Raw genomic sequence first — 23,519 nt, 5'->3', positions numbered from 1 at the left:
CAAAGCAGCAGTTTAGCAATTTTTTTGGAACAAAACTTAAATATACTGTTACAGGTTATAAATCCATCAACTGGGGTTTGGGTCAAAACCAGGGGTTTACAGATGTTGTGTGGGTATAAATTCTTTTAATCTGACAGTAAAATGATGAATGCTTCAGTAAGAGGAAGTCTGAAGAAATCTGTGTGTTTTCCAGATGTGTGCATATGTGCAGTTGCTGGTGTTTAGAGAGCATGAGGGGCCCTGTGGGAGCCTGAAGAGGGCGCAGAGGCCATCCGTTACCCACCGTGCACTTGTGTGGTTTCTCCCCCGTGTGTCGGCGCATGTGAACCACCAGCATGTACTGAGCTTTGAAGGGCTTCTGCTCCCGCGAACAGTCCTCCCAGCGGCACACGAACTCCTTCTTCTCTCCGTGGATGTGGTCGTTATTGATGTGCTGTGGGACACACACACACAGAGAAATGAGAGGGTTTTCTGGGGAGAGCTGTCCACTAAGAGGCTCCCACGTTGTTCCCGGTTTAATGTTTCTGTGGAAATCCATCTTATCAGCGGAAATCTCAAAGGAAGGCTGCAGCAGATGAAAGTCTAATTGGGAATACGTAGACTGCCTGCGACAGTGGAAATGAACATGGGTTAAAGAGCGAAATCAGACAGCTCATTAAAAACCATTTCTTCTTAAAATAAATCATATTTTTTCTTAGCATTTTCGACAAGCTTCATCCTTTTATTGTGAGTGTTTTCAAAATTGACCTTTTTCTCTCTTATGTGTCTTTGAAACCTCAAATTTATTCCTGCTTTAACAGATTTTTGAGAGAATAAAATGCCCTCAAAAACTCAATAGAGCCTCCCGTGGAAGGTTATTGACTTACCTGATTATCTAACCCAAGCGGAAGACAGTTTGTTGTAATATTTGCACAAACACAATTATTTTCGTGATTACAACTGCTTGACTTCCTCTTTTAAGGACCGTTCAACCCCAAAATAAATGATCTATTCTTTCCTCATGCTCTAGTTTGATTTGGTATCTGTTTTAAAGCTATCAGCTGTCAGAAATTCTGCCTTTTCACCAGTATAGTTAAAGTAAAATGCACTTGAAGACCCGATGACTGTCTCTTTTCAGAAATCACTACAGGCATCAACTATTTTTTTCTACCGAATAACATTTGCTATATGTGTCACTGTGCAGAAGGAATCGTGCATATATTTGTGTAAGGATGTCGTGTGCACCTTTAGGTGAGCCACAATCTTCCTATGTGTAGTGGATGTAGACAGTGAAAGAAAATAGTTCCTACATGCTGTAGCCCCTACACAGTTGTGGATTTTTAATAACAGAGAGCATAAAGTAGGGATCGTGAACCTGTGACTGTTCTGGCTGTCTCCAACTGCTCACTTTGATGGAAATGAATAAGTCCAAATTTAGTTTTTTTTTAAGAATATCACTGCGTTTACTGGTCTGAGGATTGTTGTATTTATGACTAAAGTTGGGTCATCTGCTAATCAGAAGGTTGGTGATTTGATGATGTAAACTATGATCCCAAATTAAAGTCAAGCATTTGGTTTCAAAAAGCCAAAATTGCTGATGTCCCAAAAACTGGACGACTCACGCCTAAACTATCTAGACGGACGAGCATCACTACAGATCAGAAGAAAAATATGTAAAATGGATTTTGGGATGAATTCTTCCTTTAAATAAGCTGCCAGCAATGTTGGGAAATATGCTTACATGATTTATTCCAGACAAGTCCCCCAAAAAACTTCCTTCAATTACATAAAGTACTGATTTAACCAAATTCCTCTGAGAAGCCACAGGACTGATATTAGTGGTGTTAGGATGAGTCACCTGCTGATATCTCGCGGTAAAGACTAGTGTATCCATCCACTTTCCACCTCCATGCTGTGTCTTTGTATGCAGATACAGCCAGTGAGCACAGGTTTTGATCATGTTACTGATCAATGGAAAAATGATTCCTCACATGTTTACCCTTGAATCTAAAGAAAACAAATGAGTGGAGCTCTGCCAGGGAGAGGATAGGATCTAATGAAGTTTACAGGAAATGTGGTCTCGATTTGTAAAAAACAAGGGCACAGCTGACAATTACCTCGACCACAGACTCATTTGTTTACAGCGCTGCGATCAAAGCATCAGAATCATGTTGAATCTGAAGCTCCGGTGTTTGAAAATGCCACACATAGCAGCTTTAAAAGTCTGTAAACGGTCACAGAGCTGGTTTATGTGAGACTTTCCTCAGATGGACAGAAGAATCGGGGTTTAATGAATGATGGACAGCAGCCTCCCAGCCCTGCAGGACCCTCACTAATCCTCCTCACTCTGCTGCCTCTTTTCTCTCTCTGCTTCACTGCAACTGAGGAATGCCTAAGACCCTTTCAGCCAAGACTCTGCGTGCTGCGATGAGAAAAAATGAAAGCGATGATGGTTTGGAGGTCAGCTCGTCAGCCAGAGGAAAACCTCAAAACAAGCATGTACAAGAACTGAATGAACACAGAGGTTGTTTTCAGTGTCCAGGTAGATGTTCACGTAGATGATCAAAGAGCTCATTCCTGACCTTTGGAACAGAAAGTCAACATTTAGTTTTTAGGAATTAAAAGATTTTATTTCCCTTGTTTCAGGGCAGATTTTCTCATTTTCAGTATCAAATTTGATCCCGAGTTGTCTTCCAGTAAGGTCGGCATTAAACTTGCAGCTTCATAATGTCAGGACCAAATAGGAGACATTACAGCACCTACGTTCAACTCTTATTTGTATCGAAGTAATGTTGCTGTTATATTTAGTTAACTTATTTCTCTAGGTAGGAGAACACAGCTAATGCAGATTGTTTTTTACAGCCATAAAGCTAACACTAGTATTCCATCTCTTGAGTGGAAAAGGTCAGCTAGCCATCCAAACCATCTGGTAACTTAGCAGGCCAAATTTCAAATGATTTATCATCTGCAAAACTGGAGACTCTCTGCTGTCCTGTGAAAAACTAAGCACAAGCTCACTGCTTCCACTGAAATTAAGTGAGAAAGTAAATTAGCTCGATTAACTGATCATCATCAAGCTAGAGCACCTCTACAAAAGCAGAGGTTTTGTCAGTTTTCTGATGTGCAGCATTCAGGTGTGTATTAACACAATACTACACAATACTACTATCCAGGAGTGGGAATCCCAGCAAGATCAGACGTGCAATACATCTCAGAGGTACATCTCAGACTCTACAGGCCTCAGTTAGCATGTTGAATGTTAAAGCTCATGACAGCACACTTAGAAAAAGACTGAACAAGCTTAGGTTTATAATGTTGCATTGAACAAAACAAAAGAGTTCAGCAACAATGTCCTTTGGATAGGTCAGACCATAATGGAGACGTTTGGTCGTAATGCACAAAACTAAACACAGCAGTCTGCACACCCTGCAGCCATCAAGTCAACTATGAACTCTTCTGTATACCAAAGTATTCCAGAGTCAAATGTGAGCCTTTTGTTTGATGGGTAAAGCATACAATGATCCCAAGAACAGCATCAAATATACAACAGAATGACTGAAAAAGACAATGATAAAGGTGTTTCAGTGGCAAAAGTCAATGTACTGAAGTAATGTTGCAAAGAAGATTGACTCCACGATGATGTGAAAGACCGATAAAGTCATACAGCAAACCATTACCTCAAGTTATTGGTGCTGAAGGTGGTTCAACAAGCTATTGAATCATGGGCAGTACTTCTCTCTTTGTCAGCAGCAGTATCTGCCAGAATGGCAGTAGTTCATGCTGTGGCATAACAATGTGTTGGATGTTCACAGGGAAACTGAGGTTTGTATATAATATGTGACGATCATAATTTTTATGGTTCTAATTTTTGCTTGGTCAGGTTTAAGGAGACCATAGTTTGGCTGCCACAAGAGGAACCCAACCAAGGTCACCAGTCTAAACAGGAGTCATTTTAACCTGTTAAGCAACAACAGAGTTTCATATAGAATACAGTTTGAGTCGCAGTTATCTATCATATTTTATATCTTCCCCCACTGAAAAAGCTATGTCCAGATGAACAGAATCAACTTTCTGGGACCTTCATATTTTACTTTTGTTTTAAATGAGTGCTTGGTGCATGATGTGTGAATGATGCAAGAAAAAATGACTAATAACATTAAGATTTGACATTCTCATTGTTGGAATTTAAACTGATTGATTTTTAACCACAACTGAGCCAAACCAAACTCTAATAGTCTAGATTTAATATCTTTATCTGAGTTTTCAGAAGCTACGTTGATCATATGGTATTTATTCAAGAGGCAGATAGGGTTTTCATTGGCCTGATTTTTATGGTTTCAGGACAAATCTTTCTGTCAGCTTCATTTCTTTTAGGTTAGCAAAGGTGTTGAGATGTCAGAATATTTATCAGTTTGCAGACGATGTTTTTTTTTGCAGTCGCACACTTACGTGGACCAGCTGGTCCTGCGTGTCGTACTCTTTGGTGCAGCCTTCCCAGTGGCAGTTGGTTTCGTAAACAGCCTCGGGCTCCTGCTTACAATCGTCCCGATCCACGTCATCCTTCAGGTCCAACAAGCCACTGTGATGGTTCTGTAGAGAATCCAGACCGAACACTGTTAAACACATGTCAAGCTGTCCTTTATTTTTCTCAATATAAATGAAAAACACCGAGAGTTATTTATTCGAACTGAAATAAGCACGTTTTCTCGCCTTCATCTGAGGGCTTGTTTGCACCAAGCACATGTGGAAGCGTTTACTGCCCAGCTGTTAGGAGTCACATTCAGCTGTTTGTTCATATGTTTTACCTGCCACGAACACCAGAGATGGTAAATTACAGATTAAAGCTCGCACCGCTCCATCATGCTTCACTGAAGTTGAAGAGGTTGGCATCAGATTTGTTTTGACAACCTCAACCACAAACACACACGCGTGACTTCTGTTTACAACTCCACGTTAGCTTGTAATTCAGCAGCGTGAACGTAAATAAACCAAACACTGAAATCTCACATTGTCAGCTTTGTGTTTCTGAGTGTGTGATCAGGCGTCCGGGCTCGTCTTCAACAGCGGCAAATCTGGTAAACCTGTTGAGAAACTGTGTTTCTCAAACAGTTCTTTCAGTTTGATAAAAGCTTTCCCTGTTTTCTAAATATCGCCTCCACTTTCCCCAGTTTTCACTGTCTAAAAAACTTCCAGAATTTCCAAAATTGTTCCCACTTTTCCTTTCACAACTTTGACAAAAATCAAAGAATGTCCCAGAGTTGTGATCAATTATTCCAACCAAATGATATATATATATATATATATTCGCGTTCCAAAAAATTCCCAGACTTTCCAGTTCACAACTTTGTAAAAAATTGAAACTTTCCTCAGATGTCCCCACTTCCTGGAAGTGTCACTGTTTAAAATGTTCTCCTGCTCAGTGTCCTCACCAAGACAAATGTACAGGGACGCTCACACATGTCTGAGACACAAACTGACACGTAGTTTGTCCCACGTGGCTCCCGGTACACTTCCACCAACACAAAGACGCACACACACACTGACACACAAGGTGCTGACTGCAGCATGTTTGTCTCTGCCCCACGCACGCGATCTTCATCAATTCTGGTGGCCCCAAGACGACTGCGCGCACCGCCGTCCCCATGCATCACGCCCAAACCTGCCTCGCTATCGGAGAGAAGCCGCAAATTTGTCAAAAGGAAGAGGAAAAGGCTCCTCACATGACAATAAAGCCCGGCCAATATTTCATGAAAATGAAGTGCTCTGGCACAGTTTACAGTGGCCGCGGAGGGAGAGGGAGGGGGAGCCAAACGAATGGATGCAAAGCTCTTATCATGTGGAGTTTTTCTGTATCCGAGATGCGATTTACAAGAAGGTCACAGGAGGCTGTGGCGCATCAGGGGCCACGGATCAGGACACAGAGAGTGAAGGCAAACAAATGTTCCCACTTTCCTGTCCAAACTCCCACGCTTCTCAAAACAGTCCAAAAACGTCATCTCATGATCCAAAAAAGGTCCTGATTTTACAAACATCTGATTACTCATTACAAAAGGTCGTGACTTTTTTAAAAGCATTGTTAATGAGTGGCGCCAAAGTTTCTTTCAAAACTAAGTCCCGTCTTTCCACACAATGCCTCTTTCTAAAGAGTACTCACTCCTGAAACTACGTTCAGACTTTGTTGAGCAAATTATCTATTTACAGTTCAAGTCTCAGTTAACTCAAAGGTCATTTTACTCCATATAACCCTGATGCAAAGCAGTAAAACACATTTTTCTCTTATTCTTTCGTACCGGTGAACAGGGAGACGATGGCCTCAGTCCTTCTGCTTCAGGCTTGACCTTTGACCTTTTGGTGTTCATAGGGTCAACTGTGCTGCTGACGGCCGAGTCGCCTCTGTGGTTCTGAGGAGGGGAAAGATTCAGGATCAGACACCTTTAGATGTTATGCAAGAACATCTAGAACGGATTTAAATGAATTGAAGTAAAAGTTTATCTCCAGTAAAAATCCTGTTACTCCTGCACAATAATCATATTTTTACAGGAGGGTTACTGTAACCTAAAGTTCAAGATGTACGGAAGCCCGTGGAGGACAATATTACTATTTTGAGTGATTTATCTGCTGTTCTCCTTCTGTTTGTGTATATATTTATTGTTATTTATTTTATTTTTTGTTTGTTTTAATTTGTAATTTTCTTACTTTCTAACTTAATACTTTTTCTTACTGTATTTATTTATTGTTTTTATGCTGTTTTACATGTGATACTGGGTTATATAAATTACACTAACTTACTTTAAGTGCATTTAAGTTGAAATTTAACATTTTTTGCATTAATATGGTGTCACCCTGTGGAGTAGATTTAATATTATTTATATGAAATAGTGACAACAACAACAACAACAACAACAAGCAACCAAGACAAAACCCCACTAGAACAAAAATTAAACTATGCAAACATTTCTATATTTATCATAGAGTAATTCATATTCTCAGCTGAAAAACTCTCTAAAAAAGGCAAATCCAATTCAAAATATAACACAAGGCAAATCACCGGCCCCTGTTCCCTTCTGCAGGATCTACACGATGCCCTTCCTAACCTCTCACACAAACATCTGTAATCTGAGCCAGACTCCGAGATTAAACGACCAGATTAGACAGAGAAACCAAGTGTTGGAGTAGAGAAATGATGGGTTTGCCCCCGAGAGTTTACCGAGCATGTGCGGAGGCTGACACCGCAAATAAAAACACTGAGAGCGCCGTGACCCGGTGAGCGAGCGGAGGGCGGGATGATGACAAACAAAATCTACAGTGAGAACAAACAGCTGGAAACCGGAGCTGCAAAATTCAGGGTTCGGCTAAACAGTTATTTCAGCAGCTGGCATGGAGAAAAATACCTGGGGAACAAAAAGGGGGAATTTCCTGCAACCGCACAGAAATCAGAGGCTTCAATCATCCAGAAAGCTTCGAGTACACAAAACTCTGTCAGCTTACAGCTGTCTTAAACTTATATTATTTTCTCTGTTTATTTAAACTCAAACCAGACAAAACTGTCTTTTGTTTGAAGAACTTTAAATACTGATTCAAATATACGAGGCAGATGTTTACAGTCTTGTTTTTTAAAACGGCAAAAGAAATAAAAATGTATAAGAAATCTACAATATCTAGTAATGACAGTATTCAGATGTCGGTGTGTTTATGACTTCCACCTAAGAAGCTGTCATATTGTAAGAATAAACATTTTACGTCTGCTTAGTCAAAATAGAAAATTAACAACAGCCTTATAAGAATGTGTCAACAGAGCTGATGTTACTGAACCAGTGAAAATGTGCTTAAAAAATGACTTTTATAGAAGGAAAATGCAGCGACTACCAGAAACTGAGTACAAAAATGAAAAAATAATAATCCTTACTAGCAACAAATAAAAAGAGTTTAATGCTGAAAATCAACAAAAAATAGAAATTAGATTATTACTTCTGAAAAATGAATCCAGAACCAGGTCCTATGTGACAAGTTAAACAAAAAAGAACAAGTAGGGCTTTTTTAGCAATTTTTTTTTTTTAAATCTTTAAAAAGCATTTTTTCTTTAAAAGAGGTGGAAAACCAAAAGCTCTCATTCACTTCAAGATTATTTGAACTTGTTTCTAACAGAAACTGCTGCTAAATTCTGTCCAAATCAATATGACAGCATCTTCTATAGACACATATAAATATGTGAAGACTGGAAAATATACTGAAAAGGAAAAAAACTGAATCAAGTTACGGGAAAAAAATTTTTAGACTAAATTCTCAGCTTTGAGCATTCCTCAGAAATGTGGATGTGTTTAATTTTAGTCACACACCAGTTAATCAATCAATCAATAATTCAATCAAGCCATCTGTGAAGCAGAACTCCATAAAAGGTCCAGAGCACGTGGAGCGCAGACATCAAATAACATCCACACAATACAAAAATCATTTCTAACCTGCATCCTGATACTAACCTGAACCTAAAATTATCAGCAAATATGACTTTGTGTAGAAACTAAATGAATTAATAAAATCACTTGCAGTACTTCTAAAATAAAGTGCACTGGTTCTTACATTTATCCCTGTGTGATACCATATTTGATGGTTTTAAAGGTACAGAACAGCTTCCTTTAGCACAAACTCCTCTTTCATTTCTGTAAATTAGTTTTTTTCTCCTGTACTGGAGAGGACATGACAGATCACACAGGAAAGCAGGACGGCGAGGGGCAATGAAATGGAGAAAATGATGCGAAGTGGAATCAAACCCTTGCCCCTTTACCTTGGATACCAGGTCGCTGTTGTGGGTGGAGGCAGGAAGCGAGGAGAGGCCGAGGGCCCCCTGGCGGGTGGTGAAGGTGGGCGGCGGCTGGATGAGGGGCGGAGTGTGGCCGAAGGCGCTGAGGCCTCGCTGCTGGGAGAGGAGCTGCTGGTAGGCCATGGGATTGATGGGGTGAGGGAAGGGGAAGGGCGGGCTGCAAGAGGAAATTTTTGTATAAAGGATTTTTGTATAAAAGAGAATCTCAGCGGTAAACATAAAACTTGATACTTATATTTACAATGAATAAATTAAACTTTGGTTTACTGTGCAGTTAACCTCCATTCTTTAATTATTTGAGGAAATAAAATTAAAAACGAAAATCAGAAAGAAAGAAGAAAAAACTTTGTGGCTTTTCCCTTCTGCAACATAACAACCAATCAGGAGAGAGAGAGAGAAAATCAGACACCTGAGCTGGAATAAACCTGTTCAGTCTGAGAAGGCGATCAAACACTGCAAGGGTTCAGTGATTGAGATAAAGAATCAAAACTTGTCTCATGAGAAGGTTTAAGTTCAGTGGAACTGAACCTTTGAGTGACAGATCCAGGTGTTACGTTATCTGACATCCGTGTGGGTGCGGATACCTGAGCCCGCCGACCGACAGGTGTCCGTAGGAGCTGCTGGCGGCCGAGCTGGAGCGTGAATTGTTGATGTATGCCACCAGGGAGTTGGGCGAGGTGCGGATCATCGTCTGGAGGTCGATGCTGGCGTCGGACAGCGGCGAGATAGACAGCGCCCTTTTCCTGCTGAGCCGCGGCGTCAGTCTGGGGCTTGAGAACCGCGACACTGTGGATGACACACAGGTGGGTGAACAGGTGATATTATCCATCACACTGGTAACATGTAGGTTAGCAGTGAGAGGAGTCTAAAGGAAAGACTCTTAAATCTAACGAGTCACTCTCCACCTGAATGCAGTCTACTTAGAATCAGCCTGTGTCTGCTGTTTGTGCTATTTTGGGGCGGAGGCATTAAAGCGGTGAGGGTGGAAGTGCATGCTTGCTGTGATGGATGCTGCTGCAGCATCGCTGTGACACCCAAAACCCCGCGGACTCACAACAGCCCTATCAATAAGTGCTCACAGCGAATATAGTAAACTATCTCTTCACTGACACAAACAGAGCCTGGCAGATATTACTGTAGATATTAGACAATAAACTCAAGCCTCAAGGATGCAGGAATTACACTGTAGAAGCAATCGTCTGGAATAAGTGACCTACATCCGACTGGATCTGTCCCAGTGACACAAATTTTAAATGGAGAAGGGTCGAGGGGGTTAGTTGTTGTTTGATTGCACAACACTGAGAAGAATCACCATGTTTTCAGGGTATTTCGCTTTACAACTCCCTACTTTCCTAAAATAAGTAAAGAACACTTACAGTGGAGGGAGAATTCAAATAGTTGCAGGCTGGGTTTCAGTTTGTCTTTACATAGGTGTTACGTGCCAAGGGGTGTGGCTTTGCTTTTGTGCTCTGTTTTGTGTTCTGTTTATCTTTCAGGCGTCAGGCCTCCTCTGATTGGCCAGTTCGAAGTTGATTGGCAGGTGTCTATTGGCTGGTCTGGGCTCAGTTGGCCAATCACACTCCAAGGAACACTACAAATGAGCCGCTCCCTGGCCAGCTGGTGGCTGCTGGCTTCTGCTTTGACAAACATTTGCGAACAGGCTTCTTTATGTTGTGTGTGGTGGGAGGCTGGACAGGTAAGCCGGGGTACCCTATACACTGGTTGTAGATTTTACTCTGTTAGTCACACTAGGTTATGCGGTTGATGCCACCCTTGTATGTTTTCACTGACTTTTATCGAGTAGCTAGGTAGGCCTTTTGTTTCGCATTTTTCTTTCAGTTAGGCTAGGCCCTGGAAGCTACCGACCTTTTTGTTTTATTACTTTCTTTGATTTGGATCAACCGCCCAGTCCTCCTCCCCCACCTCTTTACTGTTGTTAAATTTGACTATCCAGGCAAGCACCCAATAAATCCTGCCTGATACTTAACTGTTCTGTGGTCTTCCTCCTTCATTGATTGTGGTTGTCCAGTGTTGCTGTCTCCTTCCTACCTTTGCCTCCGCCATGGTGGGGGGGACGTAACATAGGGAATAAAGTATAACACTGATGCCACCTGGCTTTAACAGTTATGCATGCTGATGCTGATTTGCATAACATTATATGAAAACTGTCTTTACTGTACAGTCTAAGTCAGCGGTCCCCAACCCCGGGGGACCGCTACCAGTCTGTGAGTCGTTTGATACCGGGCCGCGAGAGTTGAGGCTCGGGTGTGAAATGTATGGGTTTTTTTTATCGTTATTTTTGTTAATCATTTTTATCATTAACTCGGTTTCCCTGGGTCTTTTCCCATGTGTTATGAATAAATCTTCTGTTTTTTTGGTACCAATACTGGCTTTATTTTTTTGTATTTATCCGCAACACCTTAAAGGTGAAAATATTGTCGGACATAAACCGGTCCGCTAATGTCCACTAGAGGTGGGCTCCAAAACTTAAAATGTCCAACTTAATTTCTTTAGTTCCAGCAGAAATAAATGTGTTTACAGCTTAATAAAAAAAACATTTTTAGCCTATGTAGTTAATTTGCCCTCATGACAACTATACAGGGGAATAATTTTTTTTTTATAATTCACCTATTTAAATTGCATTAAGGCTGTCATGTTTAGGCTGTGTGCAGGCAGGATGAGGACCCAAACGCAAGCTCACGGAGGCAGGAATGAACTCAAAACACAGTTTTATTGCTGACGGAAGTTAAGGCGATACAAAATAATATGAAACTAAACTGTGAAGTCATAAAGGAACTGACTCACGAGGAAACACGGAGGGGCACACAGTCATGAGGGAGACACAGACATAAATACACAGAGGGTTAACGAGGGAAGTGGGAGCACACGGGGAACACAGCTGACAGATAATCGTAATGAGACAGGGCAGGAGTGAACACAACATGACGCATACTGACAAGAGACTGTCAAAGTAAAACAGGAAGTACACAGAGGTTCAGACAGGAGGAGAGAGAGAGCACGGGGAGAGCACAGACATAACGGGCTGGGGAAAACACAAGGAGGGGAAACGAGGGCTCACAGATACACAGAGGGGCACACAGGGGGTAATCAAATAAGGAACATCTTAACAGAACAACCTAGGAACCACGGCATAAATAAAGAACAAAATACAAAACACACGAAAACTAAGAATACTGGGCCAACATGACATCGGCATTATTAGGTCGTGCCGCCTTGACTGACAGGGGCTTTAGCTGCTAACTGTCTGCTATGTTCCTGAATGGACCTCTAGACCAAGTTTAAAAGGATTTGTTTAATTTTGGTAATAAATAAAATCAGATCATCAGCATACAGTTATAAGCTGCGATCAGTTTGTTCCTTCTGGTGCACTTTTCATATGATCATCTGACAGATAATATGGCTTATTGTGTGGTTATTGTACTAACAGACCATCCCTCCAGTTTTAGTAAAATTCTGATTTTATTTGGCTTTTAATTAGGAAGAATCGGTGTCTGTGTTAGCTGATAACTTACCCTGTCATTCTGATAGGTTCATTTCTGTCTTGAAAAAAGCCAACACAGAGACTAAAACACTGACTCTGGTCAATACCTTTAATCTAAAAACAGCTGTCATCACAATGGCACTCAATCAATTTGAGCAAATGGACAAAGGACCCCACATTTATTATGTCCATGTAGATAAGAAGCATCAGTAAATAATTTGTTTTTCTTACAAGGAAGCTAATATGCTAATAACAGGACTTAGTCCCTTGATGGCACATTTAGAACTGTAGTTAAACCATAATTTACATGCATCTATATGAAACTGTTTGTTTGGTGGTTGAAAGGTGCTGTTGCTCGGTTGATGTGTGTAATCTTTGAGTACCCAAAGTGCCTCATCCTACTGAGACATCCCTGATACTCACAGGCAGGTCACTTTACCATCTGTAATGGGTTGTATTTTATACAAATGCACTGCAATGAAATGTGTCCTTAATGGGCTGACACAAAGGTGAAGAATGAGGGAAACATATCCCCAGCATCACAGCGTTGACATGTATTTGGTGCTGTTTAAACAGTAATCAATAAAACTGACTTCTGCGTAAATCAGAAAAATTAGGGACATTTTTTAATCAATGTGTTTCTTGGTTGGATTTGGGAGAGTTTGACAGAGGTCAACATGTACTGGCTGTTTATTGTTTTAAAAATTAACATGAGAAGGGCTTAAATTACAGACAAATACATGGTTTTTTTCCCAAGTTTTCTTTTGGAGAAAAACCCTCATTTCAATTCTCACAGGCCTTAGAGTGAAGCAGGGAATTAGCCTCCTCTGCAGCTGTCTGATCATTACATTTCACAACTTTAGTCTTTAGTCCAAACATGTGTCTGCATGAAATCCAATGCAGCTCTCACATCTGCCCACATGTGGCGACCTCATTAAGATTCAGACACGACCAATCAATCTTCCCGCAATAATTCCTCGTAATTACTCCAGATAAACATCACCCAGTCTGGGTTGGACTTCACGATGCTAAATGAGGGCAATTTACAAAGAATTGATTTCAACTGCAAGGAAATGTATGCAGAACCATCTGATCGATCTCAGCTCTGACATGTAAATTCAGACAACAAAACTCTTCTTCAGGCAGGTAAAACAGGCTCCAAACTTCCTTTTTCTTTAAGTTGTAACACTGGGCGGACATACAGAACTCATTGCATGCTTAATTGTCATTTTTTTCCTAACCAGCTAGTCCAGAAGACAATGAGAAGCACACTGACTGTATTTAGGTGTTATGGTTAAATAATAATGTTTAATGTGACATAAGTAAATAAACAGATTTTAAACGATTCAGCCTGAGACTATAGATATTTTTTTCCTATGAAGTCAGAGTGAGTCAATCCCCACAAACTGTATATAAAAGATGTCAGTAGCCACTATGATGTCACCCATGTATTTCTGGCATGGTGAACCCTTAAAGTGAGCAGACTGAACAATCTCCATGTTGGGTTTCTGAGTCAGACCACATTTGAATGAAAGGATGGGAAGAAGTTATGAGCTAATGCTGGTTGGTATAGCTTGGCTAGCAAGCTGCACCCATAAACTGTAACGGTGCATCACATAGATTAGCACAATTATTTGACAAATTACGGTATCAGCAATATTTATAATTAGCACTATTATCCTGAATGACATCTGTTACCGCTCATAAACTTTTCAATTCTTTTTTTCCCTAAAAGATCTTGTGTCAGTGTCTCCCTCTCTGCAATCTTGGAATCTCTGAGCTCTGTCAATGAAATGGTGGTAAACTCAGATATGCACGTTATATCACGTTTCCCTGTGAATTGGATTAAAAAAACAAAAAAAAAAAAAACAGCCCAATGCTGAAGACAATACTTCAAAATATGAGTTAACAAGCTCATGGGTGACATCATGGTGGGTATTACCATGTATAGAGCTAAGCCTCTGGGAAGATTCAAATACGTTTTCTGAAACCCTGGTAATGACTACAATGTGGCAGGTTAATCTGGTCTTAATCTGCAACATGCTGTTTTTAGGCTAGTCTACATAGTGCACACAGCCATATCTGTTTGCTGCTCAAAAACAAATGGAAGCCTTAAAAGTTGCCCTTTATTTTTGCACATCAAATTACCAAATAATAACAGTGAAAGAAGCTGGTATCTTCCTCAAAGATGGGAATATTTAAAAAATGTACATTTAAAGAAAGAGTTTATCCATGAGTTTTCCACCACTGACGGTGGCTCTAATGTTCTCAAAAACTGAGTTAATTAAAGCACATTAAAGCATTGTATTGGACACCTGACACTAAATGCTGCTTGGAAAAGGGCTGTTAAGATAAATGTTAAAATCTGTCCTTGTTCCTTACAAAGAAACAGTTGGGGGGACTCCTGGAGCACATCTGGTTCACTTCCTGTCACCAAGGCTCAGAAACTAGAGGCTCTGACGTTGAGCTTTTCCTGCGACAGCGAGGAGCTCAGCAAGCAATTAATTCTGCTTTGTTTGCTTTCACTGCCGTGCTTATTAACGATGGGGCTCAGAGGGTCTTTCCAAGTATGTCCTGCAGCATATGTTACCTGTTTAAAGACTTGAGGAGGAGGAGGAGGCATCTTTATGCTGGGACATATGGAATTTGAATGATGATCTAACAAATCCACAGAAGAGGAAAAACATTTCCTCGATTCTCGAGGGACATCTTAGCTCTGGAGGTTTGTTACTGTTTGAGGGGCGGCCGGTGTTGCTGGATGCTAATTTGGACATTTAACCAGACGAAGCTCAGCTAAAGCCCAGGTTGATGCTGATGCTGATGGTGGTGGTGGGGGTGAGGTTTTCTTTTTTTTCCTACTGTTATCGGTGATGGCGGCAGCGGCTCGTATGACGCCGTTCAGGACTGGCAGCCATATTCATCTCTGTTACTTCCTCTCACCTCTGGGGAGATGTGTTTATTAATGTGCCACTTCCACTGATAAATGGACCAATGGAAAACCCCGGCTCGACTCGCTCGCCGCTGCCACTGCCGCCTCCCCCACTTCTCCATTGTGATTTATATTAGAAGCTGCTTTGGGGAGGGGGGGGGGGGTGAGGTGTGTTGAAAACATTTTGGGGAGGGGGGGGGCTCTCAATTAAAGGAAAGTCATAAACTTTAGATAAAAATCAATAAGCTGCTTAAACTTTCGATTATTCTGGAGTCAAACTTTGACATAAGCACTTAAAAAAACTCACAAGGAGTCTGTCAACTATGACATCTGTTAATTTTAAATAAACATTTAAGCAAAAGTGACTAAATGATAGCCAAAAATATTTTCCTTATGTGAGCAATAAATATGAGGAAAACCAGTCAAAGATGCTTCCCAGCTAGAAGCGAATGTTTGGCCCAGATGTGGCCCACATCTGCAGTTTTCTTTGGCCTTGAATGACTGCATAAACATGGGGTTAGCATGGCTGCCACAACGCAGCCAGAGGTCAAGGATGTTCTGTTTTTGAGAAACGACACTCGCCAGCACGACAAGTGCCAAAAGAAGCCCGGATTAGGCCCAGATGTGTCGGCTCTCTGGGTTAACTTTACATGATTGCACTTTGCACATCTCTCATTCTGGAGCTAATAAAAAGACACCAGACCATCAACCATGAAAACGTGTAACAGATGAGTAAATTCGATGCCTAAAAAAAAGATGACCTTTTCTCATGAAAATAAAGATGTAATCACTATAAAATAAAATCTCATGTTATGACTTTGCCAAGTTTCTGTTCTTTCACCTGCAGCGTGAGACTGTTTTATTTGTAACAGAAAGTTTTTAAATCATTATAATATAAACAAGTCAAACTGAAAACAAAACTGATCTGATGGTGTGAAAGATTACGTTCAAAAACATAAAAACTTCGAGCTTACTTATTCAACATGAAACTACCACAGATGGTGTCAAAGATAGGGAGACACGAGAGGAATTGTTCACCCACACACACACAAAACTGATTTAAAGATCTTAAAACAGAAATTAGTAGATCTGCTGCATGTGTTGAATATCTCCACCTTGAATCTTTACTCAGCTTTAACAAAGCCCCAAAACAAACCAATCAAAACCTTCTGATACCAAAAGCCTGGTAACAGATTTGCGGAAAACTAAATATTTGTAGGACTGAGTGCAACCACAGAAGATGAATATGAAGAAAGCATCTTAGACAGCATTCCTGTTAGACAGATACCTTATGTGTTGCTTCTTTTGAGTAGTTTTTCTCAAACATCACCAGCTTTCCTCACCTCATTTCTAAGAATGGAAATATTTCACCGTGTTTGGCAGGTAGAGTGATCTTGCTGCTCCCTGCTCACAGTTTCAGTGAATATCTTAACAATGACATTTTGGCGAGACGGAGCCAAACGTGCTTTCCGTTTGCTTTGGCTCCTGCGCCTGCATAGTGTTTCGGGACGGCTGGAAACTGAGTTATGACAGCTTTAGTGAGCGCGGCTGGCCGGCTTCACGCTGCTGGCAGCCTGCCTTAGCTCTCAGCAGCACAACTTTGGCCTCCAACACCATAACACAGCGAGCTCATTCACAAGCCTGTGGGGAAGAGTTTAACCCACGCTGACGGCTCGTTGAGCGGCTCAGCAGGCAACCGTATCACTCACTGTAAAACTTGGGGTGAGGCCTAAAGTCACCAGTTATTTTGTACATTTATATATTGTATTTTTATATTTAATTTCAGATGTGCTCTGTTTTCAGTGTCATTGTGGACCTCATAGATTGGTTGCAAGTTACAACCTGGAGTTCTCCTTTTCATTTTACAGCCTCAGGATACTCCAGCAAGAAACCACATGTAAAGGTTTTAGAAATGTAAAGACCTAAAATTCCCACGCAAATGTGTTGTTCTGTCCTTTAAGCTCATTATAGTTCATTTATAGAGGAAACATCACTGTGCTTTCTTCTATGAGTTCAGACTTCCTGAGCTGCTTTAGAATTTACATATATTACTGTAAAGAAGAAGGTGAGAATGATTGTTCCAAGCAGACAGCAAATATATGCAGCAGTCACACACGACCTGGTTACTTAAAGGTAGACTTTTAACATAAGTGTGTTTACTGTTTCAAAATACTTTAAAATCCAAATCATCCAAAATTAATGAAAGACATCTATGTGTTGACGAGAAATCAAATGGAAGCTAAACTGGTGACAATCTTTACTTTTGTATAAAACCAGTTAGTAGCACAAGATGTTGCAGCGAGTAAGTATAACCTTTACTTAACCAGGTAAGTCATGAAACACACGAGGTCCTGAAGAATCCTTTAAAACCCTTTTGAGCAAAACATGGTGGATGGTTAAAATGTGTAACTAGTGCTGTATAGAATATTACTAAAGAGTGTATGAACAGCTATGCAGCAATGAGAGACTATCCAATGTCAATGAAGGTCACCAACTTCGCCACATAGCTGTTGGAATTATCAGTCCCATCACTGAGGCAACAAATTAACAATAAATTAAAGCAACTTCCAATGGAAAAGTATCACATGTGACCGGGTTACCAAGGCAACCACTGGCCTGAAATAAGTACTGGAAACCAGCTACCAGCTGAAAAGCAATGCATAAGCTTATTGCTTTGATGAGTATAGAGTAAGCTGCTTTTGTTTTGTTTTGTTTTTTATTTAAACTTTAATTGAAAGGGAAAATTGCAATATTAACAAATGTTGCCTTTTGATGCATTGCTGCAAAGTTAGCTTAAAGACAATTTATATATGCAGTCCCTTGGCAGGTTACAAATGTTATCCATAATTGCACTTCAGATAAATCAATCTAAATCCATGAGTAGCATTGGAATAACTTTTGAGACTTTTCTGAAGCGTAACATCAACTAGTTTCTCAAGGTTTGCTTATTAAGCATGTGCCTAGAACAAAACCCAATAAAAAAGCAAAAAAATAAATATATACGTGCATCCACACCAGACACGAGAGTCAAAAACAGGCCAACAATAATATTTTTTTAAAAATCAACAGCTCTCATACTCTCACACTCCAGTTTTGTTTTTAACACTTCCAGCACACCTGCTCGGGATTATGACCAATAAAAAATATATATTGATGGGTACCCATAACTTTTTTTTCAAAATTCTGAGATTAAAGTCAGATTTCTACTAGAAAATTTTAGATTTCTGACAGAAAAAGCCAGATTTATGAGGAAAACAACCAGAATTCTATCTTTCGCCTCACAATTCTAGAAAAAGTCATCTCTTATAAAGATTTTTTTTTCCAGAGGAACCTAATTCTCTCCCTGCTGTGTTTTTATATGAGTCTTGTGGCACACAGTAGTTATGTAAAGCACCTAGAAAAGCAAAGGTGAGTAAAGGATGAGCAGGAAGATGGCCATAAATATCCTACAACCCAGTTAGAAATTTACTGTATGAGAAACACTAACAGGAAATGTCACATCTGTGCAAGTGCAGAGGCGTTAAGCTGGCAGGTATTATCACAATGACTCAGACAGATGAAGTTTTCTGGTGTTCATCACCAGGACTTCCCCTCCACCATTAGTCTCACTCTCAGACACGGGTACCCTTTTAAGGTGCAGAGCAAAGCGCCGGATCAAAGCAGGCATCCATTACATTAAATATACCTACTGCAGCCAAATGTGCCCCACAGTGGAAATATCACAGCACCACAATAAGTCCTCCATGTTTACGGAAAAGTGCTGGTGGAGGCCTGGTGTGGAGGCGAGCTGCTCAGCACATGTCCAATACCTGAAGCCCTTCAGATGTTTGAAGATGTTTGACATGAAAAATGTACACAGGGCTTTTTTATTTATACACCTCTCCTGTGATCTCTGTTTCATCTCCAACGTGATACGAATTTCATCTCCCTAATCGGGGTCAAAGCAGCTCATTGGGTAGAGCCGGGTGGGCTGGTGGGAAAAGAGACCTTTCTACAGTCCGCTTTAGTCAGCTGGATGAACTGACTTTTCACGTGATACAGGATTTGCCACCTGAAATAACGCTCACAACACGGTAACACCCCAAATAACCTATAAAAACACATAAGATACACAGATACACTGTTTGTTATCAGAAGTATATACAACTCAGATTAGATACACTTGTAGTTTGTGATTCATCTCCCAAAGAAAAGACAAAACAAATAAGATAAACTTAGAAAAACTTAACTGAAATGTTGGTTTACTTTTTTTTCCTATACATTGGATTGGAAAGTCAAAATCAACAATATGAAAAGCCAAAAGAGGTTCAAACGTAGGTTTTATTTCAACTTTAAAACTGTTTCCACACATTTTCACCATTTGCGTAAAGCATACGGTGGCGTACATTGTCACTCATATCCTTGATATTTTAAAGCCCCCTTTCCTTTCTTTTTTTTTACACCCAGGTGACCTGTTTGGGGCAAAAGGCCGAAGTTAAATAGAATGTATGGGTGCATCACTGCTGTAAAGCTGGACATTGTAACATGGCAGTCTATGGGGACCGACTCGGTTTTGGAGGCACCTTCCACTGGTAATGACAGAAACTGCAGTTTCACATTTTTTCATTTACTGTCATCGTACTATGTCTGAACTTCTTAGCCTAAAAATCACAGGAATCCAGAAAACCAAAACTAGGGGCTTAGAGAAGTTAGGAAACTGCAGCTGGAAACCTTTCAAGTCAAATCTCAGAGGTACTCACCATCAATGGGAGCGATGTAGTCAGACAGGTGGGCCCCCGCCGTGGCCCCGGCCCCTTGCATGAGCAGCTCGCTATAGGGGCTCCGGTGGCTCGCCATTAGGTGATAATACTCAGCCGGACTGGCTCCAGGTGGAGGAGGAGGAAGTCCAAACAGCCCACGGTCTTTCAAATGCTCGTGGGCCACTGCAGGAGCAAGCAGAGAGGGTGCGAATGAGCAGAGTTAAAGAAAGCTATGAGAACAGGAAATTAGGACAGGGAGGATAGATGGATGCAGGGATGGAGTGAATGGCTAAACAGGAGGAGGGAGGGAAGGGGGAGAGGGGCAAATTCCTGGTGCCTCACACTGAGGGGATCTCTGAATGGGGAGAGGGGCCAGTGGGGTGGAGCTGGATCGCTGATGTGCAACAGCCCGTGTAGGTGCTCCCACCCACCAACCCCCCATTTCTTCAGTCACACAAGGAAAACAAGTCTTTATGTTGTTGGTGTATGTTAAGGTCAAAGACTCCGGAGTGTAAATATTAGTTCTGATTTACTGATTATTTTGATGGACAGTGGAGGAACTTTCACATCATGAGTTTAGTTACCTAATTTCACTACTTTTTCTTCAGTTTTTAAGGTGGTTGCAGCCACTTAATTAATCTGCCAATTAATCTAGTTTATAGATTTTAAAGGCAGCCTACAGCTACTTTATAATGCAAACTCGTGAATCGTATTGGTGTTAACATCTGCACATAGTAAGATCCTTTTAAATGTGTCAGCACCTCAAAGTCTGAATTATGAATCTGTTTTTCTCCTCCACGTCCTCACATTGTGTCTTGCTCCCTTTTTTCAGGCTCTCTACCTCCTGCTCGAGTCCTAATCGATCTTTCAGACGACATCAGGCCTCTGGGCGTAAAAAAGAGCAGACGCCGTGCTCGTGCTGACTTCATAGCTGAAGTAGCTGCCCTTAATTCGCCCTCACAGGATCACATTTCCACCTTAAAAACTTCTGAATGATGACCAGAGAGCTAGTTAATCAGATGAAGCTGTGGGAAAAGAGACGCAGTGCAGGAAGAGAGCCAGCAGGTTAAAAACTGCAGAACCTCCGAAAAACAAAAAGATGCTTATTTAAACGGGCTCCAGTTGACTTTTTTTCACATATTACATTTCTTTGTTGCCAAAGTGTCCTTTAACAGCGATGTGAAAATAACAGGAAGTCACATCTCCATGCTGAGGTGAATAAAGAGGTCACCTGGAAGGCTAGCAGTCTTCATTTCCAAACTCAACACCTTGTCTTTCAACAATCTTTTCTCCTTCGGTGCAGCTTTATCACGGGCCGATCTCAGGCGCGGCTGCTTATTTCACATTAAAAGGTTTGCCACATTACCACTGACAGACTGTAAAAGAAGATTTATACCCCGTCCCACCACCGCGCTCCAATCTGTTATTGTAATTCAGCGCTGAGGAAAGAGTTGTCATCACGTCCGGGTAGATTTTGAGGAGGGGTGGGGGGTTGTTGAGGGTTTGCCAGCACTGTTTTATCAATTTCAACTTAGTGTTTCTAAAAGAATCCTCTTAGTATCAATGTGGAAGGATGAGAAGGTCAAGGTTTCCCTGCAGAAAGACCCCAAAACATGTCACCAAACACTTCAAACCCAGACTGCCGACTGAGTCATAAGTAGTTCCTTCTAAAATCACAATATTACTTAACGATGCTCCAAAGGAGTTTTCAACCAGTGGAAATAAAACCATAAAGTTTTATGATAAATACAAAATATAACTAGCCTAACATGCTTGGAGGTTATTTGGCTTGAAGGTTAAAGATATGGCTTCATATCTTTGGATTTATTCAAAAGAATTTAAAATATCTACATTTTTAAAAAGATACTTCTCATACACTAGTTTTTGGCTTGGTTATGGTACATTCAATTGGTATACTTTTATTCATATAGCTCCAGCTCACATCAAAAGTCACCTCAAGGCACTTATATTGTAATGTTAAGAGCCTGCAGTTTGGTTTCTTAGAAAGAAACCAATTAAAAATGTATTATTAGTTTTTATATTTGGCTTTTACACTGGTTTTGTCCATGGTTTTGAATGGCATTTGACTGGATTTTGGAGTTGGTTTCACACTTGGATTAGATAAGCTTCAGTTTAGCTGGGATTTGTTTTTGATTTCAGCTTAAAGACTAGTTAGACATATTAAAATGGTTACATGTATCCACAATTAGAAGGAGACAAAGCAAATATCCTTCTCCAATACCTGATAATCTGCAGAGATCCTCCAATAAGTGATTTGTCCAAAGCGTGAATGAATTATGAAAATGCACAAAAAAATATTAACTGACTCGTATTTGTTTTGTCTGCCAGCTTGGGAAGATGGCAGTGAAAAACAGTTATATAAAAGTAAATAAGGATTTTAAGGTCCTGAAGTTAAACTAAGGCAAAGATGGTAAAATGTGTAAATGATGTATAAAGCTTAAAAATCCATTGAAATAATGTTACATTTTACAACAATATAGATTGAATTTGTCCCCTGAAAACTGATTGGACAACGTGGAAGAGTAAAAGCAGACAGAGAAATAAATGTCTTTCTTTGTCTCATAGATAAAAAAGAGAAGATGGGTGAACTTACAGTCCGCAGGGCTGAGTCCTCGGGCCGCTGAGATCATGGATAGGGTGGGGCTGCTGTGCACAGAGCGCAGGTAGTGCTCCATGTGAGGGCTGACATAGGGGTGAGGCGGGCTGAAGGGAGAGTCACCCGTGGCCACTGCAGCTGGCGAGAGGCGAATCAGGGAGATGTCGGAGATGACGGGGCTGCCGGCCAAACCTGCAGGGCTGGAACAGAAAAGACAAATTATATGCAAACTGCTGCATACTGCAGTTGATCTTTACACTTCTTTAACCCAATCAGCAACCAGCTCCAGAGGTTATGTTCACACTTTTGTAACAATGGAGCAAAGACGAATTGGATATACAAACATAATACTTGTTAGCTTCCAGATTTAGGATCTCCCCCCTTAAAAGCTGCGTGCCATCAACATGAAGCACGCTTTGACACGACCACCTGAAGCGCCCTCGCACTCCACAAACTCCTGCGGTGACGGTGAGTAATCCACCTGCGAACCCAATCCTCCCAGCATCCACCTCAGTGTACACAGAGTGTTGAGAGTGATATCACGTCTAACGCGGTTCCTCTATCGAGCTTTTGATCTGGGAGAGGAGGAGGAAGGGGTGAGATCAGGGTCATGGGACGAGCAGACAGTGGGGGAGGAAGTGCTGGAAGGAGAACAGCCTCTACAGATTACACTTGTGTCCACGGGGCATTTTGTGGGCGTCTTTCACCTGTGTAAGGTTATCTGGAAGACGGCTGATTCTGCGGTTTTGGGGAAGATGAGCCTGATAAAAGAATGCAAAGCTGACACCTTTGTCCTGAATCTGTGAACTTCAGAGTTACACAAATATATGCACAAAAGTATATTTTTACTAAATGTGAAGTGAGCAAGCTTTGAAAAACTGGAGATGTTCTCAGAGTTCTTCTGTCAGATTTGCTTGTCACAGTCATTTCATCTC

At 40.9% G+C, this 23,519-nt stretch overlaps 1 protein-coding gene and 1 long non-coding RNA gene across 4 annotated transcripts in view; both read right to left on the bottom strand.

The window, feature by feature from the left end:
• Window positions 1–23,519, bottom strand: part of LOC309700900 — a 447,937-nt gene that overhangs the window by 174,409 nt on the left and 250,009 nt on the right. The window lies entirely within an intron of this gene.
• LOC309700842 (zinc finger protein GLI2-like) overlaps window positions 1–23,519 on the bottom strand; it is a 95,966-nt gene that overhangs the window by 8,740 nt on the left and 63,707 nt on the right. For both annotated transcript variants that reach the window (XM_082524678.1, XM_082524679.1), the window contains exons 4-10: window positions 22,582–22,784; window positions 19,968–20,150; window positions 9,382–9,583; window positions 8,762–8,954; window positions 6,270–6,380; window positions 4,429–4,569; window positions 284–433 (exon numbers count right to left, since the gene is read on the bottom strand). In XM_082524678.1, coding sequence (XP_082380804.1) covers window positions 284–433; window positions 4,429–4,569; window positions 6,270–6,380; window positions 8,762–8,954; window positions 9,382–9,583; window positions 19,968–20,150; window positions 22,582–22,784 — 1,183 coding nt within the window. The remainder of the gene's footprint in view (window positions 1–283; window positions 434–4,428; window positions 4,570–6,269; window positions 6,381–8,761; window positions 8,955–9,381; window positions 9,584–19,967; window positions 20,151–22,581; window positions 22,785–23,519) is intronic.

This window comes from Aulonocara stuartgranti, assembly GCF_965226115.1.
Source record: "Aulonocara stuartgranti genome assembly, chromosome: 23".
Taxonomy (NCBI): Eukaryota; Metazoa; Chordata; class Actinopteri; order Cichliformes; family Cichlidae; genus Aulonocara; species Aulonocara stuartgranti.
The sequence above is the reverse complement of the archived record's forward strand: the minus strand, read 5'-3'. Positions and strand labels throughout refer to the sequence as shown.